The sequence below is a fragment of the Phalangium opilio genome, unplaced genomic scaffold (assembly GCF_054372755.1).
Source record: "Phalangium opilio isolate 3A_F unplaced genomic scaffold, DU_Popi_V2 ptg000075l_1, whole genome shotgun sequence".
Lineage (NCBI taxonomy): Eukaryota > Metazoa > Arthropoda > Arachnida > Opiliones > Phalangiidae > Phalangium > Phalangium opilio.
The window spans coordinates 473,853-490,076 of NW_028324184.1; the positions used below are offsets into that span (position 1 = coordinate 473,853).

Consider the following 16,224-nt stretch of genomic DNA (forward strand, 5'->3'; position numbering starts at 1 on the left):
ACATAATTAAAATAATCACTGAACTTTCACGATCTGGTCCTCTGTTAAATATTAGAAATTCGTAACAATGTGTCTTACTTCTAATTAATGCCCTTCTGGTATGTGAAAGAAAGGAAAAAAACCGATATCGTGCGTTTTCCTCAATTTTTCGTGATCCTTTAGCAACGCTTTAGCCATCTTTCATTTTCCTCCCAAGTCTTCGACACTGATCCGTCCGTGATCGGTTGAAGCATCCATCCAGGAGAAGGAAAGGGGCTCGGGGTAAGGTTGGTTGGGGCACACTCTACCTAACCTTCTTCCGATTCGATTCACCCACGCAACTAGCTCTGAATTCCCCTATTTTTACCCCGGAGCTATCCAGAGCAAAGAGTGCCTGTGCCTCCCTCCCCCCTCCTATCCCACACCCGTCAGATTTCTCGGACAATCAATATGTGACAACCCGATTTTTTTCCAGTCCACCCGAAACAGCTTAGCTTCAAAGTATCGAATCTTTTTCTCAAATAATAATAATAAAAAAGAAAATACTTTTTATCCATCCACCGGATTTTGACTGGGAAATTCAATACCATAAAGTAATTTCCTCTCTCTCTCTCTCTGGAGATATAAATTTATACTTCATGGTGCTGGAATATATATTTTTTTATTCTGGGTAAAGATTATCTTCTCGTTGAAAGAGTTTTCTATCTCGGCGGGCTGGTTTTCAGCGAGTTTTAGTCCATTAGATGGGATACCCTTCGACCAAATTCCTATTCAATCGAAAATAGAAGACTGAACAGTTTTTGAAAGATTCCTTAAAATATGTTGATGTTGTTGATATTTATTGTCAGAAAGCTCTCTCGTATTTCAATGTTTTTCAACATAATTTAAAAATAAGTTTAAGCCGCAATTTTTAATGACAATTTTTTAGTACAAACCGCATTAAAAAGATGCGCATCTTATCAAGTTCACTCGAGAATTTTTCTTGCTTTCTTTTCGATGTGTTATGGTATAGCCCTAAATGATAGTGGGTTTTAACAGATAACCAGTTTCTTATCTCCATGTTCAGATGCTTCGAATTATCAACTATTAAAAGCTGAAAATGCTAAAATGAAATTCTATACAATCTTAGTTATATTTTTGAAAGAAGTTTTAATCTGGCAAATCAAATCTAATCTTGTCATTGCACTGTTGAACGTACAGAAAAGGTTTCTAATCCGTAGGAACGTAATTTTTGTTATTGAAGTGGTTGGCCCCTCGTTTCCCCCGTCACATCTTATTGAAAATTTCAGTTTCAACTTCTACTAGAATGCAACATAGGAACAATGAACACCTGCTCGCTACTTGTAAGAAGTAGAGCTTTACGTTGAAAAATAAGCTGGTTTCCAACTGGGAATATTTACTAGGTCTTTGAACTGGGAACGCTCTCTCTCTCTAGGTCCGGGGAAATCCATGAGGGGCCCAGATAAAAGCGTGACCGTTGTCCTTTCTTATAATTGACCCTTGAACTCTTCTGATAACATTGTAACTCGGCTTGTTGACGAATGTCCATCGAAAGGGGGGGAGGGACTTCGTTCATCATGTGTATTATTGTAGCAACGCTGCTTGGGGGGGGGGGAGTCGATAAACTTTGACCATCCATGTTGGTTTTCGACACAAGTTCGATTTTGAATTTGGGGGTTTTTGTACGCTTTCTTCTCATTCAAGTCCGAATTTGCGAGTTAAGCGGTTAAAGATCGGGTGATTGATAGCTAAAAATCAAATTTTTGACTTTAGAAAGATGTCTGACCCAGATAGGTATAGCCCGGTAAGTCCCTCGGGAGATGCTAATCGTATGGAAGTTGCGCCGGTGTATAGCCCAATCAGTCCTTGGGATGATAGTAATTGTAGTGAAATTGCGCCGGTAATTAGATCGTCAACTCCCATGGAATTCGCGCCGCTGCGCGTTTTTGATTGTAATTTAACGGCTTCTTCAATGTTATACGAAGAAGTTAATGAAAACGTGTCGCGAATGACTTATCGTTATAACGCGGAGCGCAGGCAGCAGCGAATTAGTTTAGATACTCCGTTGGACCTTCGTGTTCGTCGTCCAAGTCCACTAACTTATTGCGTTTGTTACCATTGTCATTACTTTAGAACACAGTATGGCGACGCGAACCAAGTCAGTGACGTATCATCGACTAGTGGATTATTGGTCGAACAGAATTCGGCCCTCAACGGTAGTCTGACCTTCGTAGAAAGCGGAGTGTTCAACGCTGGTCAAATCTCATCTCAGTGCCACAGCAGCGTCCTTGCCCCCGCTAACGCCAGTACCGGAAACGGTAACAATCTCGCTTATGGCCGCAACCGCCATTCAACCGCTAGAAACAGCAACACTCCCAACAATCACCTTACTTCGACGCAACCGCAAGCCCACAATCAACAGAATTTCATTCGAACTTCGGCCATAAAATTCCTAGACTCTTATCAGGTATGTAAAATGGTCCGTCTTAATTCTATCAAAAGCCACGTTACCGCTAATACAAAGCGTTTCGCGTCAACAATAGCGTATTAAACCGAAGATTACGAGTTGACGCGACTGTAGTTGGCTGACTGCGAAACTTTACCACAGTTTGGAACGTCGATAAGTTCTTAGTTAACCCACTTCTAGTTGATATTTGCGATCCGCTCTTCGCGAGTTTAGATTAGATAGGGTTTAGCAGGGAAGAAGTCCTATCTGCTTTACGAAGGTGTAACCGACTAGGCCTAGAAAAGGTTAACCGCAACTCGTCCTAGACAGACGGTAGTCGCGTACGGGCAATAAGTAGAAAAATAGGCCAATATAAATAATTTGGCATTCCATTGACTAAAGTAATTCCTCCGAAAACGACAATTTTTTTATTTTTTCTCGTACGTTTAAAATTAGCTTTCTCTAAAGTTTGCTTAGTTCCCTCGCTCGTTTTCGCGAGAGACCCAATAAAGTCTGCCAACTTTTGAAAACCAAACAGGCAGGCCTAGGCATTCATTCGGCTTTGCTTCTTAATTCCGCGTTTTTATAGCGGTGTACGGTTTATCGAGATAACGGGTTTAATTCCTACGTGTCGAGGACTCTAGTCCCTAGCGTATGGTGAAACGGATTCTCCTAATTTTGTATTATGTCTTAAACTTGTGCCTGTTTTGCGAGTTTCTACGATTCTTCGCGAGTTTAGTGATTGCGCGACGCGTACGTAAACCTTCTCCAGTACCGTCTTTGAAATTTGTTTTTTGAGAGGTCTTCTTTAACCGCTTTCTTAACTCACGACAACGTCATTCCTCTTCCTCCTTCTCTAGCAGCAACGTTGCGGAGTGAAACGCAAGTCTGAAGAGTTGGACCATGCCCCAGCAGTCTCAGGGCTGTCTATGGTTGAATCGCATCACCTCGTACAACAAAGTGGCAAGGCCGAGAGTAACGCTGAAAGTCGCCAACAAACGAATAATCACAACAGCAACAACCATACTACCAATCGAACGACGACCACTAGTGGGACGACGGGTACCAATTTTACAAACTCTACAACAACAACCATCACCACGGCGCCCACTACGACGAAGGTAAAAGTAAGTAAACCTCAGAATTTTTTTTCTTTTTTAATGCTGCCAATATTATTTCAATCAATGCATTTCCCGCGTCATAATTGTAGATCTGAGACTGAAAAATTTATCGACCTTAAATTTCGCGCTCACTATAAGCCACTTTCATCAATTTAGTCTTATTTCATAGCGCGGCTGAAATAATCTTTGATACAATAATAGGATCTAACTAAGCACACTGCGCGTTGTTTTCAGAGTAATTCCTCCAGCAGTGAGGGGGACTATCAATTAGTCCAACATGAAGTCCTGTATTCGGCCACCAATCAGTATGAGGTGCTGGACTTTTTGGGACGGGGGACCTTTGGTCAGGTGGTCAAGTGCTATAAGAAAGGGTCCAGCGAGATTGTGGCAATTAAGATCTTGAAAAACCATCCTTCATACGCCCGGCAGGGACAAATAGAAGTTAGCATTCTTCACAGGCTAAGCCAAGAAAATGCCGACGAAGTGAGTTTTGTTGTCACGCTCGCCATATATTTTCCGAGTCTATTCCCTTATTTACATAACGCGTTACGTATTTTTGTTCTTATTAGTTTAACTTTGTTCGAGCTTTTGAGTGTTTCACTCACAAAAATCATACCTGTTTGGTGTTTGAGATGTTGGAGCAAAACCTCTACGATTTTCTTAAACAGAACAAATTTAGTCCTCTTCCTCTTAAATATATCCGTCCTATCTTGCAACAAGTGCTAACTGCGCTACTCAAGTTGAAACAACTTGGCCTTATACACGCTGACTTGAAACCCGAGAACATAATGTTGGTACACCCTGTTCGACAACCATTCAAGGTTAAAGTGATAGACTTTGGTTCAGCCAGTCACGTCTCCAAGGCAGTTTGTTCGACGTACCTTCAATCTCGATACTATAGGGCTCCCGAAATTATCCTCGGATTACCTTTTTGCGAAGCTATCGATATGTGGTCACTTGGCTGCGTCATAGCCGAGCTTTTCTTAGGTTGGCCACTTTATCCAGGGTCATCGGAGTATGATCAGGTAAATTAGAACGTGGTTATAGGAATACAATGGGCACGCGTGGTTCCAAATTAATAAGCTATTTCTCTTTCAAACGAAAGATCCGCTATATCAGTCAAACTCAGGGTCTGCCGGCTGAACACATGCTAAACAGCGCCACTAAAACGCAAAGGTTTTTCTATCGGGAAACTGATAGTAATTACCCCTTTTGGAGGCTAAAGTCACCGGAAGAGCATGAAGGCGAAACAAATATTAAGTCCAAAGAAGCCCGCAAATACATTTTCAATTGTTTGGATGACATGGCTCAAGTCAATGTGCCAATGGATTTAGAGGGTGGAGAATTGTGCGGTGAAAAAGCTGACCGCCGAGAGTTTATTGACCTTTTGAAACGAATGCTGACATTAGATCAAGAGAGGCGAATTACTCCCGGAGAAGCTCTTAACCATAACTTTGTTACATTGAATCACTTGGTGGATTACGCGCATTGCGCCAAGTAGGTTTACTTTTGATCATTATATTAAGGACTAGTTTTTTTAATCCTCCTAAACATTGTATAGCGTCAAGGCTTCTGTTCAGATGATGGAAGTTTGCAAGCGAAATCGACATTATGATCAAAATGGCAATCAAATGTCCTTTGTGAGTATTTCCGGTCCAAAATTTAATAAAAAGGTTGGCTAGGTTTTTGTTATATTATGCTTACCCTTTAGTATCAGCTTCAACCGACCAGCTTTTACCAACAAGCTCATCAAGTCGCCGCGCAACAAAGGGTCAACCTTCCTCAACAACAACCGCAAGGAAGGGTCAATGGGGTAACCGCGGTCGGCGCCAATCAGTACTCCGCCACGAGGGCCATGGATCCTTTTCAGCACGCGGCTCAGTCTTTGTGCGTTTCCTCCATCTTGTGTCCGCCTTATCAAGCGAAACACATGGTTCCTGTCGTCGCCCAAGCCACTCAGCCTCAAGCCCTACAGATTCAACCGTCACTCCTGACTCAAGTGGGAACTCAGCAGTATGTGCCAGTTTCGGTGGTAGAACAAAATGGCCGGCAAATGCTTTTAACGGTAAGTTTTCTGTTGGTTTTGTTTGTTTGGTTGGTTTATACCATTCCGCTTGTTGTGTTGGTCTCCCTGCTGTTGCGTTGAACTTTGTGTAATACTCATTAAAAGAATGCCGTTCAGTCTACTTGGCCATCTTCGAATCGACAGATGTTTGTTCCTTCGTGGCAACAACTACCCGCGCAACGAGCCATACAGCAACCAGTCTTGTCGGACACAGACCCCTGGACTCGCTCTCTGGTTTTAGAGAGGACCGCGCTACTAAATGAACAACCCGCTGTCATACCGGTTGTAAGTATTTCTTTATGTTTAAAAGAACCATGATCATTTACTAAGACAATACATGATCATTACGCCTATTTAAGGAACTACATGAAACGTCCATGTATGACCACTTGAGAGATCGAAGTGGACAATTGAATCCTTTGCTTCAACAACAAGCGGCCGCGAGTCTCCAACAACCTTGGGGTGTGGTTACCAATCCCTCTAATAACGCGGCGAGACATCAAAACCAGAGCAACGTTAGTCATTCGACTCACAGACAGAGTGGACTATCAGGCGGTGTACCTTCCGCGGCTTCATCCAAGAGACAAACTAAAACTAGGACTGGTGGCAAGGAGAAGGAAATTGGTAGCACTCAATTATCACCGGTCAAGAAGAGGGTTAAGGAAGGAACGCCACCCAAGTGGGATGGTTCCGCCCCTTCTAACCATCAAAGCCATCATAATGCCGCGATTATAACATCTCATCATAGTGCCGCTGCCAGTCACCATCACGCTAGCCAGTTGGCAGTTTCCAACGCCAACAGAGTGGCGGCGCACAACAGTCATAGCCACGCATCTTCTCCCATGAATTCCGTGGTGCGATGGACTAACACTGATTCGAAAGCTATCAATCGTTCTGTGTAAGTATCTCTCTTAGTTCTACTCGATAGGCAAATTCTGTGAAGTGACACGTGATAAGACTTGCATTATTTTCTAGGCCTAAACTGGTATTGACAACCCCCGAAAATGATCATAACCGTCACACTATCGTCATTCGAGATACCCCAAGCCCCGCTGTTAGTGTAATTACCATCAGCTCGGATTCGGATGAAGAGGACTGTAACACACCCGCCTGGTAAGTCTCCAATGGGAACATTGCCTTGTTGTTATTATTAGCCTTTCTCCGATCCTTTTATTAAAGGGAGGGTGAAGTAGAAAATCAAGTGATTTTTTATCGATTCTTCTACTTATTATAAGACCAGCCTGCATAGTGAAACATTCGGGAAATACCAACTTCGAATGATTTTAAAATTCAAATTAGGTTCAGATTTTAAGGATAATTTTAAAGGACTGCCGACCAATCGCGTAACGCCCTGCCTTTTTGTTAACAAAATTCTCGTGGCACGCTCCGTGTTGAATGAAATTTATCATGAGATTAAGTAAAATACGCGCGCGACGTGATAATCGTGGCGCGAGACACGGAACGTGCCACGAGAATTTTGTTAATAAAAAGGCAGGGCGTTACGCGATTGGTCGGTCGGCAGTCCTTGTTTAAAATTATCCTTAAAATCTGAACCTAATTTGAAATAATTTTAAAATCATTCGGAGTCTGTATTTCCTGAATGTTTCACAATGCAGACTGGTCTTGTAATTAGTAGAAGAATCGATAAAAAATCACTTGATTTTCTACTTCACCCTCCCTTTAAGAGATTACCAATAAGCTTTATAAATTATAACTAACAGCTGCAAGGCCAAACCGGGGAAGAACCAGAACAGCAAACCTTCTATCATAATCTGCAACAATAACAGACTGAATAATACGAATAATGGAGGAGCGGTGTTAGTGTCAAATGGCGCGGTTACAACTTGCGCCAGCGTTTTACCGCTTCTTCCTGGGGATGACGTTTTGGCTTACGATAGCATTTACTCCAACACGAGGAATGGCACGATGGTGGCAACATCCCACGCGGGAGGAAATAATATTCAGTCTGTTGGAAATCATTATCGCAATAGAAAGCACGTCATCAGCTGCGTGACTGTTCCTGATTCGGACTCCGAGGGACATTACAGTCCAGTTAGAGCATTGCCCAACTTTACCGCCTCGGTTATGGGGAAAGTTATCAAACCCGAGCCTCAAAAGGATAATTCCAACTCTAATTCGTCAACGACGGTAACAACCCAGAGCAATCCTTCCAGCGCCTCTCAGAAGAAAAGGCTTCTGGCTAAAGCCCAGGCGCAAGCGCAAGCCCACGCTTTAGCTCAAGCTCAGGCCCAAGCGCGAGCTCAAGCCCAAGCCATTCAACAGCAACAACAACAACAACAACAACAACATCAACAGCAACAACATCATTACGCGCAGTCTCAAATGTCAGGCGTTGTTACTACCAAGAAGGAAGTGATAGCCGCTGATGATTGCCAGCAGGATTCTTGCGTTAGTGGACAACAGAACCTTCAGTCGTCATCGGGTTCAAATGGCGGCGGTCGCTATGGAAGTTCAACTTCGGGAAATGATAATGGAGTCTCTCATCATTATTCGCGACACCAAGTTCAAAGTCTGGAAGGCGAGAGATTAATTAAATGTTCCGCGTCTCCGCCACGAGTTCGAGATCCTGTAAGTACAATGTTTTTTTCTTGATTGATTTGGTATTAACTTCATTGCGGTAACTGTGTAATGGTCAGTACTATGTCCCCTGAGCCCCGGTTATTATCCAAATATTAGAGTCATAAACAAATATATATTGAAAAATAGGTTTCGTTAGTATAAATTAATTTATTTAGGGTGTGGGATACAAATATCCGAACTAAGTTCAACCAGAAGGGGATAATAGAAGAAGGATGACACTCTGTATCCTCTTAATGCTTTAGTTATGTAACGTCATTCTTCCCAGGCTCAGTGTTCACCTTTTAGTTTGCTTTCCCGCTCATCAAACTAAGTTCAAATGGGCATCGCACCGTAAAGTGAATTCATTAGTTGTTTGGCACTAAATCCCCAGCAATCATCCCACAAACCTTGATTGTCTTCACGTGGGACAACAATCCACAAGCGCATGCATGCGTCTTGCCAAATATTTATACGCTAATAGAGTAATGATGAGGGAACTATTTATCGTGTATGTGATTCGGTTTAGTAACCTTGCTCTAAGTGTTCCGATGTTGGGAAGAGTGGCGTTACACTCACCCAGCTTTGTGCTTGTACACTTCTCTCGAAGAGAAGTATTATATACTTCTGGTTCAACTAAGGCTTTAAACTATAAAATCACGGGTTGAAGTTGAGTAGGGATGAAATCTGAATCATAAATAGTGGCTTTTAGCACATCAATAAACTTTTAACTTAAAGTGGATAACCGGGCGCTGTTGGGGTGAAGTCCGCCCTTAGTTCAGGGGGAAAACACCCAGCTCTTTGGCCATAAGAAATGGCGCCACCGTCGCGGTGGGCGGGTAAGCAATATAGTGTGCTACCACGAAGCTAGGGGGGAAAAACTGTGACGTCAATATTGGGTCCGGAATTTGTATTGCCCAAGCTGACGACGTCTCGCGACTGCCAATATGGTCGCCTGAAAATAAGGTAAGAGATAAGAGCATGTGACGTCACTACAAAGTTCGTGGTAACACACTATGCTAACCAACAGTTTGACCCCCCCCCTTCACCCCAACAGCTCCGGCCAGCCTCTTTAACGGCCAAAGAAAAAACTAAAGGGGCATTGACAGGCGAAATATAACCCGATACATCCGGGATATTCATATCTCATAGGTTTTAAGAACAAGTGTCATTGCTATTGGATATTGTCTAATGACAGTTTCCTATTATCGCTTCGTGTTAATTGATATTGTCTAATGACAATTCCCGTTATTGCTCGGTAGTAATGGTATTCCTTTTTTATTAATTTTAAGCGGTGCCAGGGGGGTAATAATAGTGGTCAAATATCCAACAACGCGACCACAAGCGCTAGACACCCGGTGTCTTCGGCCCACTTGTCTCCGGTGCAACACGTTACGACCCAACCGATTTATTTGACAACTACGTCTCAACCTGACATTTACCGCGAATATTGCCGACCGACCGTTTACGTCACGTCTAGTCTCAGCCAGCCGGCCTATATTCCCGCTAATGGGCAATCTCAGAAGTACGTTCTAACACCGGGTTCGCTACCACCTTCGTCGTTCTCGGCCTCGCAGTTACCCGCCCCACCTCCGGCTCATCATCACGCTAGTAACCGATCCGCCGTAGCCACTGTACCCTACGTCGCGGCCGCTGCCGCGGCCCACGCCGCGTTGCATCCTTTACCAGCCCATCAACCACCTTCGGCCGTTTTACAAAGTTCGACTGTCCAACTGGCTTCGTTTCCCACAACGGGACAAGCGGTCGGACCACCTCACTACGGATACGCTATGAATCCGCTGAGCCCTCCCAAGTCTCAGTATCAGCATCTATATCAAATGTTCTCGGAGTGAACCAACCGCGTTTATGTGGGAAGGTTTTCGTTGTGACAGTAGGATTGGCCCAAGGTGTGGTTTAGAGGTTTAAAGCGAAGATAATTGGCCGAATTTGAATGAAAGAACCGGATCAACCTCCGCTGCTGCTACGTTTCTACAGCATCCCCCTTTACGCTAGAGTGTAGAAATCGCATCAGTTCTACATTTCTTACTAATCCCCCGCATTGATATACTTTTGCAAGGAAGTATTCCGCGATATACATACATACAAAAAAAGAAAATGGAATGCGGGGTGCGAAAAAATTTCATCAAGATAACAACGGAAATATACAAAGGATTATTTTGCCGCCGCGTTACGAAATACTACCAATACTACCAAAGTATCTTATAAATTTCGTTTAAAGTTTAAAGTTTTGCGCGCGCATTCAAAACGAGTAGCATTTCTCTCTCAAATACTAACTTTTACCGCTCTACCTTTTTTTTTTTTTAATTTTAACGTATACTTTTTTGTAAAACGTTTGTTTTGTTCTCTCCGCGTATCCCCTGAAAGGATTTATATAATCTTTCGTAACTACGCCTACAAATATTTGGAGAAGAAGACACCCGTGATATATTTAGTGTGCATCGTTAAACATTAACTTTAGTTGTTGAAAAAGAATCGTAACTTTTGTGATTGTTTTTCCCCCCCTCATAATGCTACTCAGTTTTGTTGGAAAATGATTTAAAAAAAAAAAAAAAAGAAATAGATATTTAATAATATTTAAATTTAATGGGGAGAGGTTTTTTTCGCGACGAACGAGGATTTTTATGGCATAAAAATCCGCAGGAACTTCATCACTACGATTCTTGGTTCAGTTGACTTTGAATTTCGTTATTTTTTTTTTTTTTTTTTAGTTCCGCGATGATTTGTTAATTAATGTTTAAAACCATTTAATATTGAACTCTCCCCCGCCTGCCTGCTCTTGCATGTTCAACTGCCTACAACAAGAGATTCGTGAAATCATACTAAATCTCAAGACAAAGGTATCTAAACTACGTCGTTAGTTTAAAAATTAATTAATTATTTTTTTTTTCATACAAAACCCAACAAAATTTTCTTTGCATAAAAAAATTCCATCTACCATTAGTTAAAAAAAATATTTACAGTGAATTAAGAAGGCGATGACAGTTAAGGTAAACTGTCATTTTTATAAAGTTAAAAAAGGAAAATAATTTCTTAAAATAACTAGATCAATCGTTGGCTTGAAATATCTTTTTTGACATTTCGCTTAATTTTAATTTTAAATTAGATTAATTAAATTAAATGGTAATTAATTTTCCATAAGACATTAACAAAAAATTGTAGAGTATGAACGTTTTCTTCCGTTTAAAGTACTTTAATACAAAAGTACTCGAATATCGACAATTAATAAAGAGCAGTTGTAACAATTATGACAACAAAAAATAAGTTACAATTTTATTTAATTACCAACCGCAACTCTCATGGAAAAACCTCAATATTTTTTTTTATTATTATTATTATTAGAATTGTAAATAGTTTCCCAATTTAGTTCAATTTTTATTATTATTATTATAGGAATTCTAGATTGTAAAGAAAACTTTTAGATTTACGTCTGTGTTTATGTAACTATAACTTTTAAATTTAAGCCAATTGATATTTGGCTTTGATAAAAAAAAAAAGGCTTTAAATATGGAATTTAAAAAGAACATTAAAATTAATGACCCAGCATGTAAAGTTTTATTGATTTTAAAGCTTAAAGCTGGGAAACAGGGTTATAAAATAGGAAAATTATATTATATTTTTTAGTATCTAGTGAAAAGTTTTGGTTTAGTATTTGATTTAATTATTTAAACTCAATCTTTAATCTGTTTTTCTTTGATTTTTAAAGCCAACTTTTTTCCATGAATATTTAAACTTGAATAAAAATTAAGTTTATCTTCCTAAACCAAATTAACTGCGATAAAATCATTGAAATAAATTCAATTAAATTTAAGTGATTAATTAATTCCGTGTTAATGGACACTTAATTAATTAACGTATAGAAAAAAGAAAAATTGGCTTGGAACTAGTCAAAGATATGAAATCCTTCTATCCTGGTGGTATCTTTAAGAATGTAGGGAAATTAATAACTTAGAAAAATATTCGGGTTATAGAATTAAATCTGTAAAAAAAAACCACGAAACCAGTTTTTATTGTGAAATACTTGGAAAATCTTTTAAAAAGCAATTATAAATACCAGATATTAAAATTAAATCGTCGGCTTTCAGCTAAAATTAAGTAATCAACCTATTTACCTTTTACTGTAAAAATTAGCGTGTAATATTGTTTTTCATGTCAAACGCAAAAAACAGTGTAAAAACTAAAGTGTGATATCAATGTATGGGTTTTAATTTTCTTCTCTGTTCTGTTTTGGTTTAAAAAGACTCTCGAATCAGTATATGATAAATATATATTATTGCTAATTAATAATAATCGAACTTTAATTAGTCCTGGAAACTTGGGAAAAGATTCTAGAATTCACCATATGAATAAACTATAACTACTATACCAACCATATCTTCATTATAAAAATATTAAGTTTAATTATTAATTAATTTGTTATATAAACAAACTGAAAAGGAATATTAATATTTCATGACACGTAATGATAGTGACATTTTAATTTAAAACGGGGCTTAATTATAATTACAATTAGTAATTTCGAGAGAAACATATATTATAATTAATTAACGTATTTACGTTAATTTCCCCTCTAATGAAGTAATTGTAACAAGATTTAAATGTATATTATTCTCAGGAACAATTTAAAAAAACAAACAAACAAAAGAAAAATTAAATTACATTGATATGTAACATTGCACTAAATATCACCTTATATCGTTAATTATAATTAATTAATTAATTTTAATTATTCCCATATGTAAATATATTAATTATCAATCATGGAAAACCACAACAACAACAACAAATTAACTTTCGTCTGAATTATCTGAAAATATTTTCAGAATCTTATCAAAGACATTTAAAAAAAATTAAAAACAGGTTTGTATATTTGCTAAAACAAAATAATAATATTGAAGATGTGGGCGGGCTTTTTAATTCATTTAATTTCATTTAATTAATTTTCCTTTTTGTTAATTTCTATATAATTATAAGATTTTTTTCTTTCCAAGTCTTTTTAATTAATTAAGGTTTATGGTGCAAAAGGTGTGCTGGGACATTTTTTAAACAAAACTAATTAATTGCGTATGGTATCATTAATTATTATTATAATTATGTAGATTTTAGTAAAAAAAATAATTGAATTTTTTTTTTTTTTTTTTTTAGTTTTGGGGTATTTTTATTAGTTAAATAATTAATCAATTAATTAATTTAGTTAGGTAATATTTATTATTAGTTATATTATTATTATTATTATTACTAAATAAATAAGGTTTATTTCTTGGGGTATCATGAAGCAAAAATAGATAAAAATAATATCGAACCAATCAATATCTTTAAATGTTTTAATATGCACCCATAGTAATTTTAGATTTAATTAAAACAAAAAAAAATTAAAAATAAAAATACATAACAGAGTAGTTTTGGACATATATAAGTGTTTTTTCATCGTAAACAATGCCGTAAACAAATAAATAAATAAACAAATAAATATATTTGCATGATTTTAGCTTTTCTCGCCATAAATATCTTCCAAAAAATAAAAATTTAAATAAACATCAATGAAAATTTCCCCTCCATATATGATGAAAGAAAAAACCAAAAAAACCAAAAAAAGTGTACAAATTAAAAATAATTAACTGTCAAACTTATAATAAATAAATAAACAAAAAGGAAATTTCAATTTAAACCAGCTCACATTTTCTAGCGAAATTTATTATTAATACAATATTAAAATAATAAATAAATAATTAATTAAAAAAATATATAGATTAGGTATTAATAATCAAGCCACACTTTAAAATAAAACAAAAACAACAAAAAAAAACATAAACATTTCTCAAAGGTTTTAAAACTATTTTTGTTACTTACTGATATGATCCAAAATGAAATAAAAAAAACCTAAAAAAAAAAATAATAATAAATTAAATACCCTTTTAACCCCTGCTTTTTATAAATTTAATTAAAAATTATTAGCTTGTTTTTTAAATATATAATTATTTTTTTTTTGCTATTTGAGTTTTGTTTAAAAACATTTGTTTTAAAATACGAAAAAAAGAAAAATAATGGCACCATGATTTTATATAATCTATAAAAATTATTCCGTGCCATTATGCCATACATATACTTTACCTACCGCAAAAATTTAATATTGAAATTAAATTTTTGATGAAAATATTTTGAGATTCTTAAAAAAAAGGGTTTTTGGTCACATCTTAAAGATTAATTTCTGATTTATATTTTGAAACGAGTTTTAATTAATTAATTAATTTGGGGAGTTAAACATTGCAGTGAATATAATAATACAATATACAACTTTTCAATAGGTTGTTGGAAAGAAAGTTTAGTAGAAAAATAAACCTCAAAAGGTGTTTTAGCATCAATTTAAACGTAAAATTGAATATAAATGGTGCCTAGTAATTGCAATTTTTACAAGTACCTGCGTGTTTAGAGAATTTAATAACAAATTGCATTTAAATATATAAAAAAAATGGAATGATAGAATTTTCTTATTTATTTTAACTTTGGGTTGAGAAATAAATTTTGGATTTTTCCATTTAATCATACGTAAGATTCGAATTAGGCTTAACGGATTCTGATAAAAGTTTTAAGCACTTTAAACGCTACCTAATATGTCAAAATAGGTTTGTAAATAACACATGTATATAAACAAAAACGGGTTTATGTATACTAAGAACGTTGGATCGGATCGTAGCTTTAGCCTCTAGTACCATCCTGGCATACTTTATTGAGAAACTTCGTCTGCTTATATTTTGACTCCACCCACAAATTTGATATCTAGAAGTATAGTTATATACAGAATTTGTGGGTGGAGTCAAAATATAAGCAGACGAAGTTTCTCAATAAAGTATGCGAGGATGGGTAGTGAATAGCCCCTTCCAAAAAGTTTGACTGCCTTGTGCATCTTGTTGTTTAAGTTCTTCGCGCACGCGCACTTGGAGCTAAAAAACGTCATATCTAGGTTGTGAACTAGGCTATGCGGGGTAACTACTTCCTGTTTGTAGGAAGAACTGAACTGACTCAGAGTAAGAACATTTTTTCAAAACTTTTTTGAAGGGGCTATTTGCTATGTTCAACGTTCTTCTTACATAAATCCGTTTTTGATATAAACCATGGTAGATAGCTTTTTGAAGCTTCAAATAACTTCTATCGAAATCTGTTACGAATTAATTAACAATCAATTAATTAAATCCACTGTAATGGGCAAACTCAAATTATAAAAAAAATTAAATTAAACAAAATAAATAATAAACAGTTGTTTATGGGAAGTTTGGGTGATTTCACTTGATCAACCCTTCCAATTGTTGTGCTAGTGATGTCGTGTGCCTGCTATATTTAGCCCTTTTTATAAATATAAATATTAACAACAAAAACAATTTCAAAGGGGTTTCAAAGAAAAAAAGTAAAAATTTATACAAAAAAAAATAAAAACCACCTTTCTGTGTAGATAAAAAAAAATTGTAAAATTGTGTAGATATATATAACCAATTCTTGTGTAGATATTATAAATTTAAGATAAATATACGGAGGGGTATAATATTGTAAGAATTCTATATTAAAACAAAACCTCTCCGCACTTCCAAAAATGAAAATAAAAAAAAAATTAAAAAATTAAAAAAAAATCGTGTATAGCTAGTAAGGGGTGCCTCTGGGCTTATTCAATTTTTTGGGGCTAACTTACACAAACTTAAAAATAAAAAAAATGAACTATCTATATATATATATAAATATATAGCTTGGTATGCATATTTTGTATTATCCGTAGTGTGGATGTTTGTACCACTACCACCAAAGGTGAAAATTTAGACGTTTATTATGTGCATTATCCTATATATATAAAATTGAGAATAATACAAAAAAAAACAGACCAAAAAAAAAAAAAAGAATTTTTTCGCTTGGAATTTGAATGAGTATATAACATTTTAGGATTTAGGTCTGTAAAATCACTCGTTGTACGCTCTAATAAAGACTTTTCCAATGTTTATTTAATAGTTTTTCATTAAATATTTTTACGTTGT

The 16,224-nt window shown here is 36.6% G+C and overlaps 1 protein-coding gene across 8 annotated transcripts in view; it reads left to right on the forward strand.

Annotated features, from left to right (window-relative positions):
• Hipk (Homeodomain interacting protein kinase) overlaps positions 1-16,190 on the forward strand; it is a 76,903-nt gene extending 60,713 nt beyond the window's left edge. For 4 of the 8 annotated variants that reach the window (XM_089844171.1, XM_089844170.1, XM_089844169.1 and 1 more), the window contains exons 3-14: positions 2,113-2,446; positions 3,286-3,552; positions 3,781-4,029; positions 4,116-4,571; positions 4,652-5,043; positions 5,108-5,186; positions 5,258-5,611; positions 5,717-5,896; positions 5,971-6,509; positions 6,587-6,724; positions 7,333-8,200; positions 9,481-16,190. In XM_089844171.1, the coding sequence (XP_089700297.1) occupies positions 2,113-2,446; positions 3,286-3,552; positions 3,781-4,029; positions 4,116-4,571; positions 4,652-5,043; positions 5,108-5,186; positions 5,258-5,611; positions 5,717-5,896; positions 5,971-6,509; positions 6,587-6,724; positions 7,333-8,200; positions 9,481-10,041 (4,417 nt within the window). In that variant the 3' untranslated portion in view covers positions 10,042-16,190. The remainder of the gene's footprint in view (positions 1-2,112; positions 2,447-3,285; positions 3,553-3,780; positions 4,030-4,115; positions 4,572-4,651; positions 5,044-5,107; positions 5,187-5,257; positions 5,612-5,716; positions 5,897-5,970; positions 6,510-6,586; positions 6,725-7,332; positions 8,201-9,480) is intronic. The other 4 variants (XM_089844167.1, XM_089844168.1, XM_089844166.1 and 1 more) reach the window with 4 other exon arrangements.
• Positions 16,191-16,224: the final 34 nt, after the last annotated feature.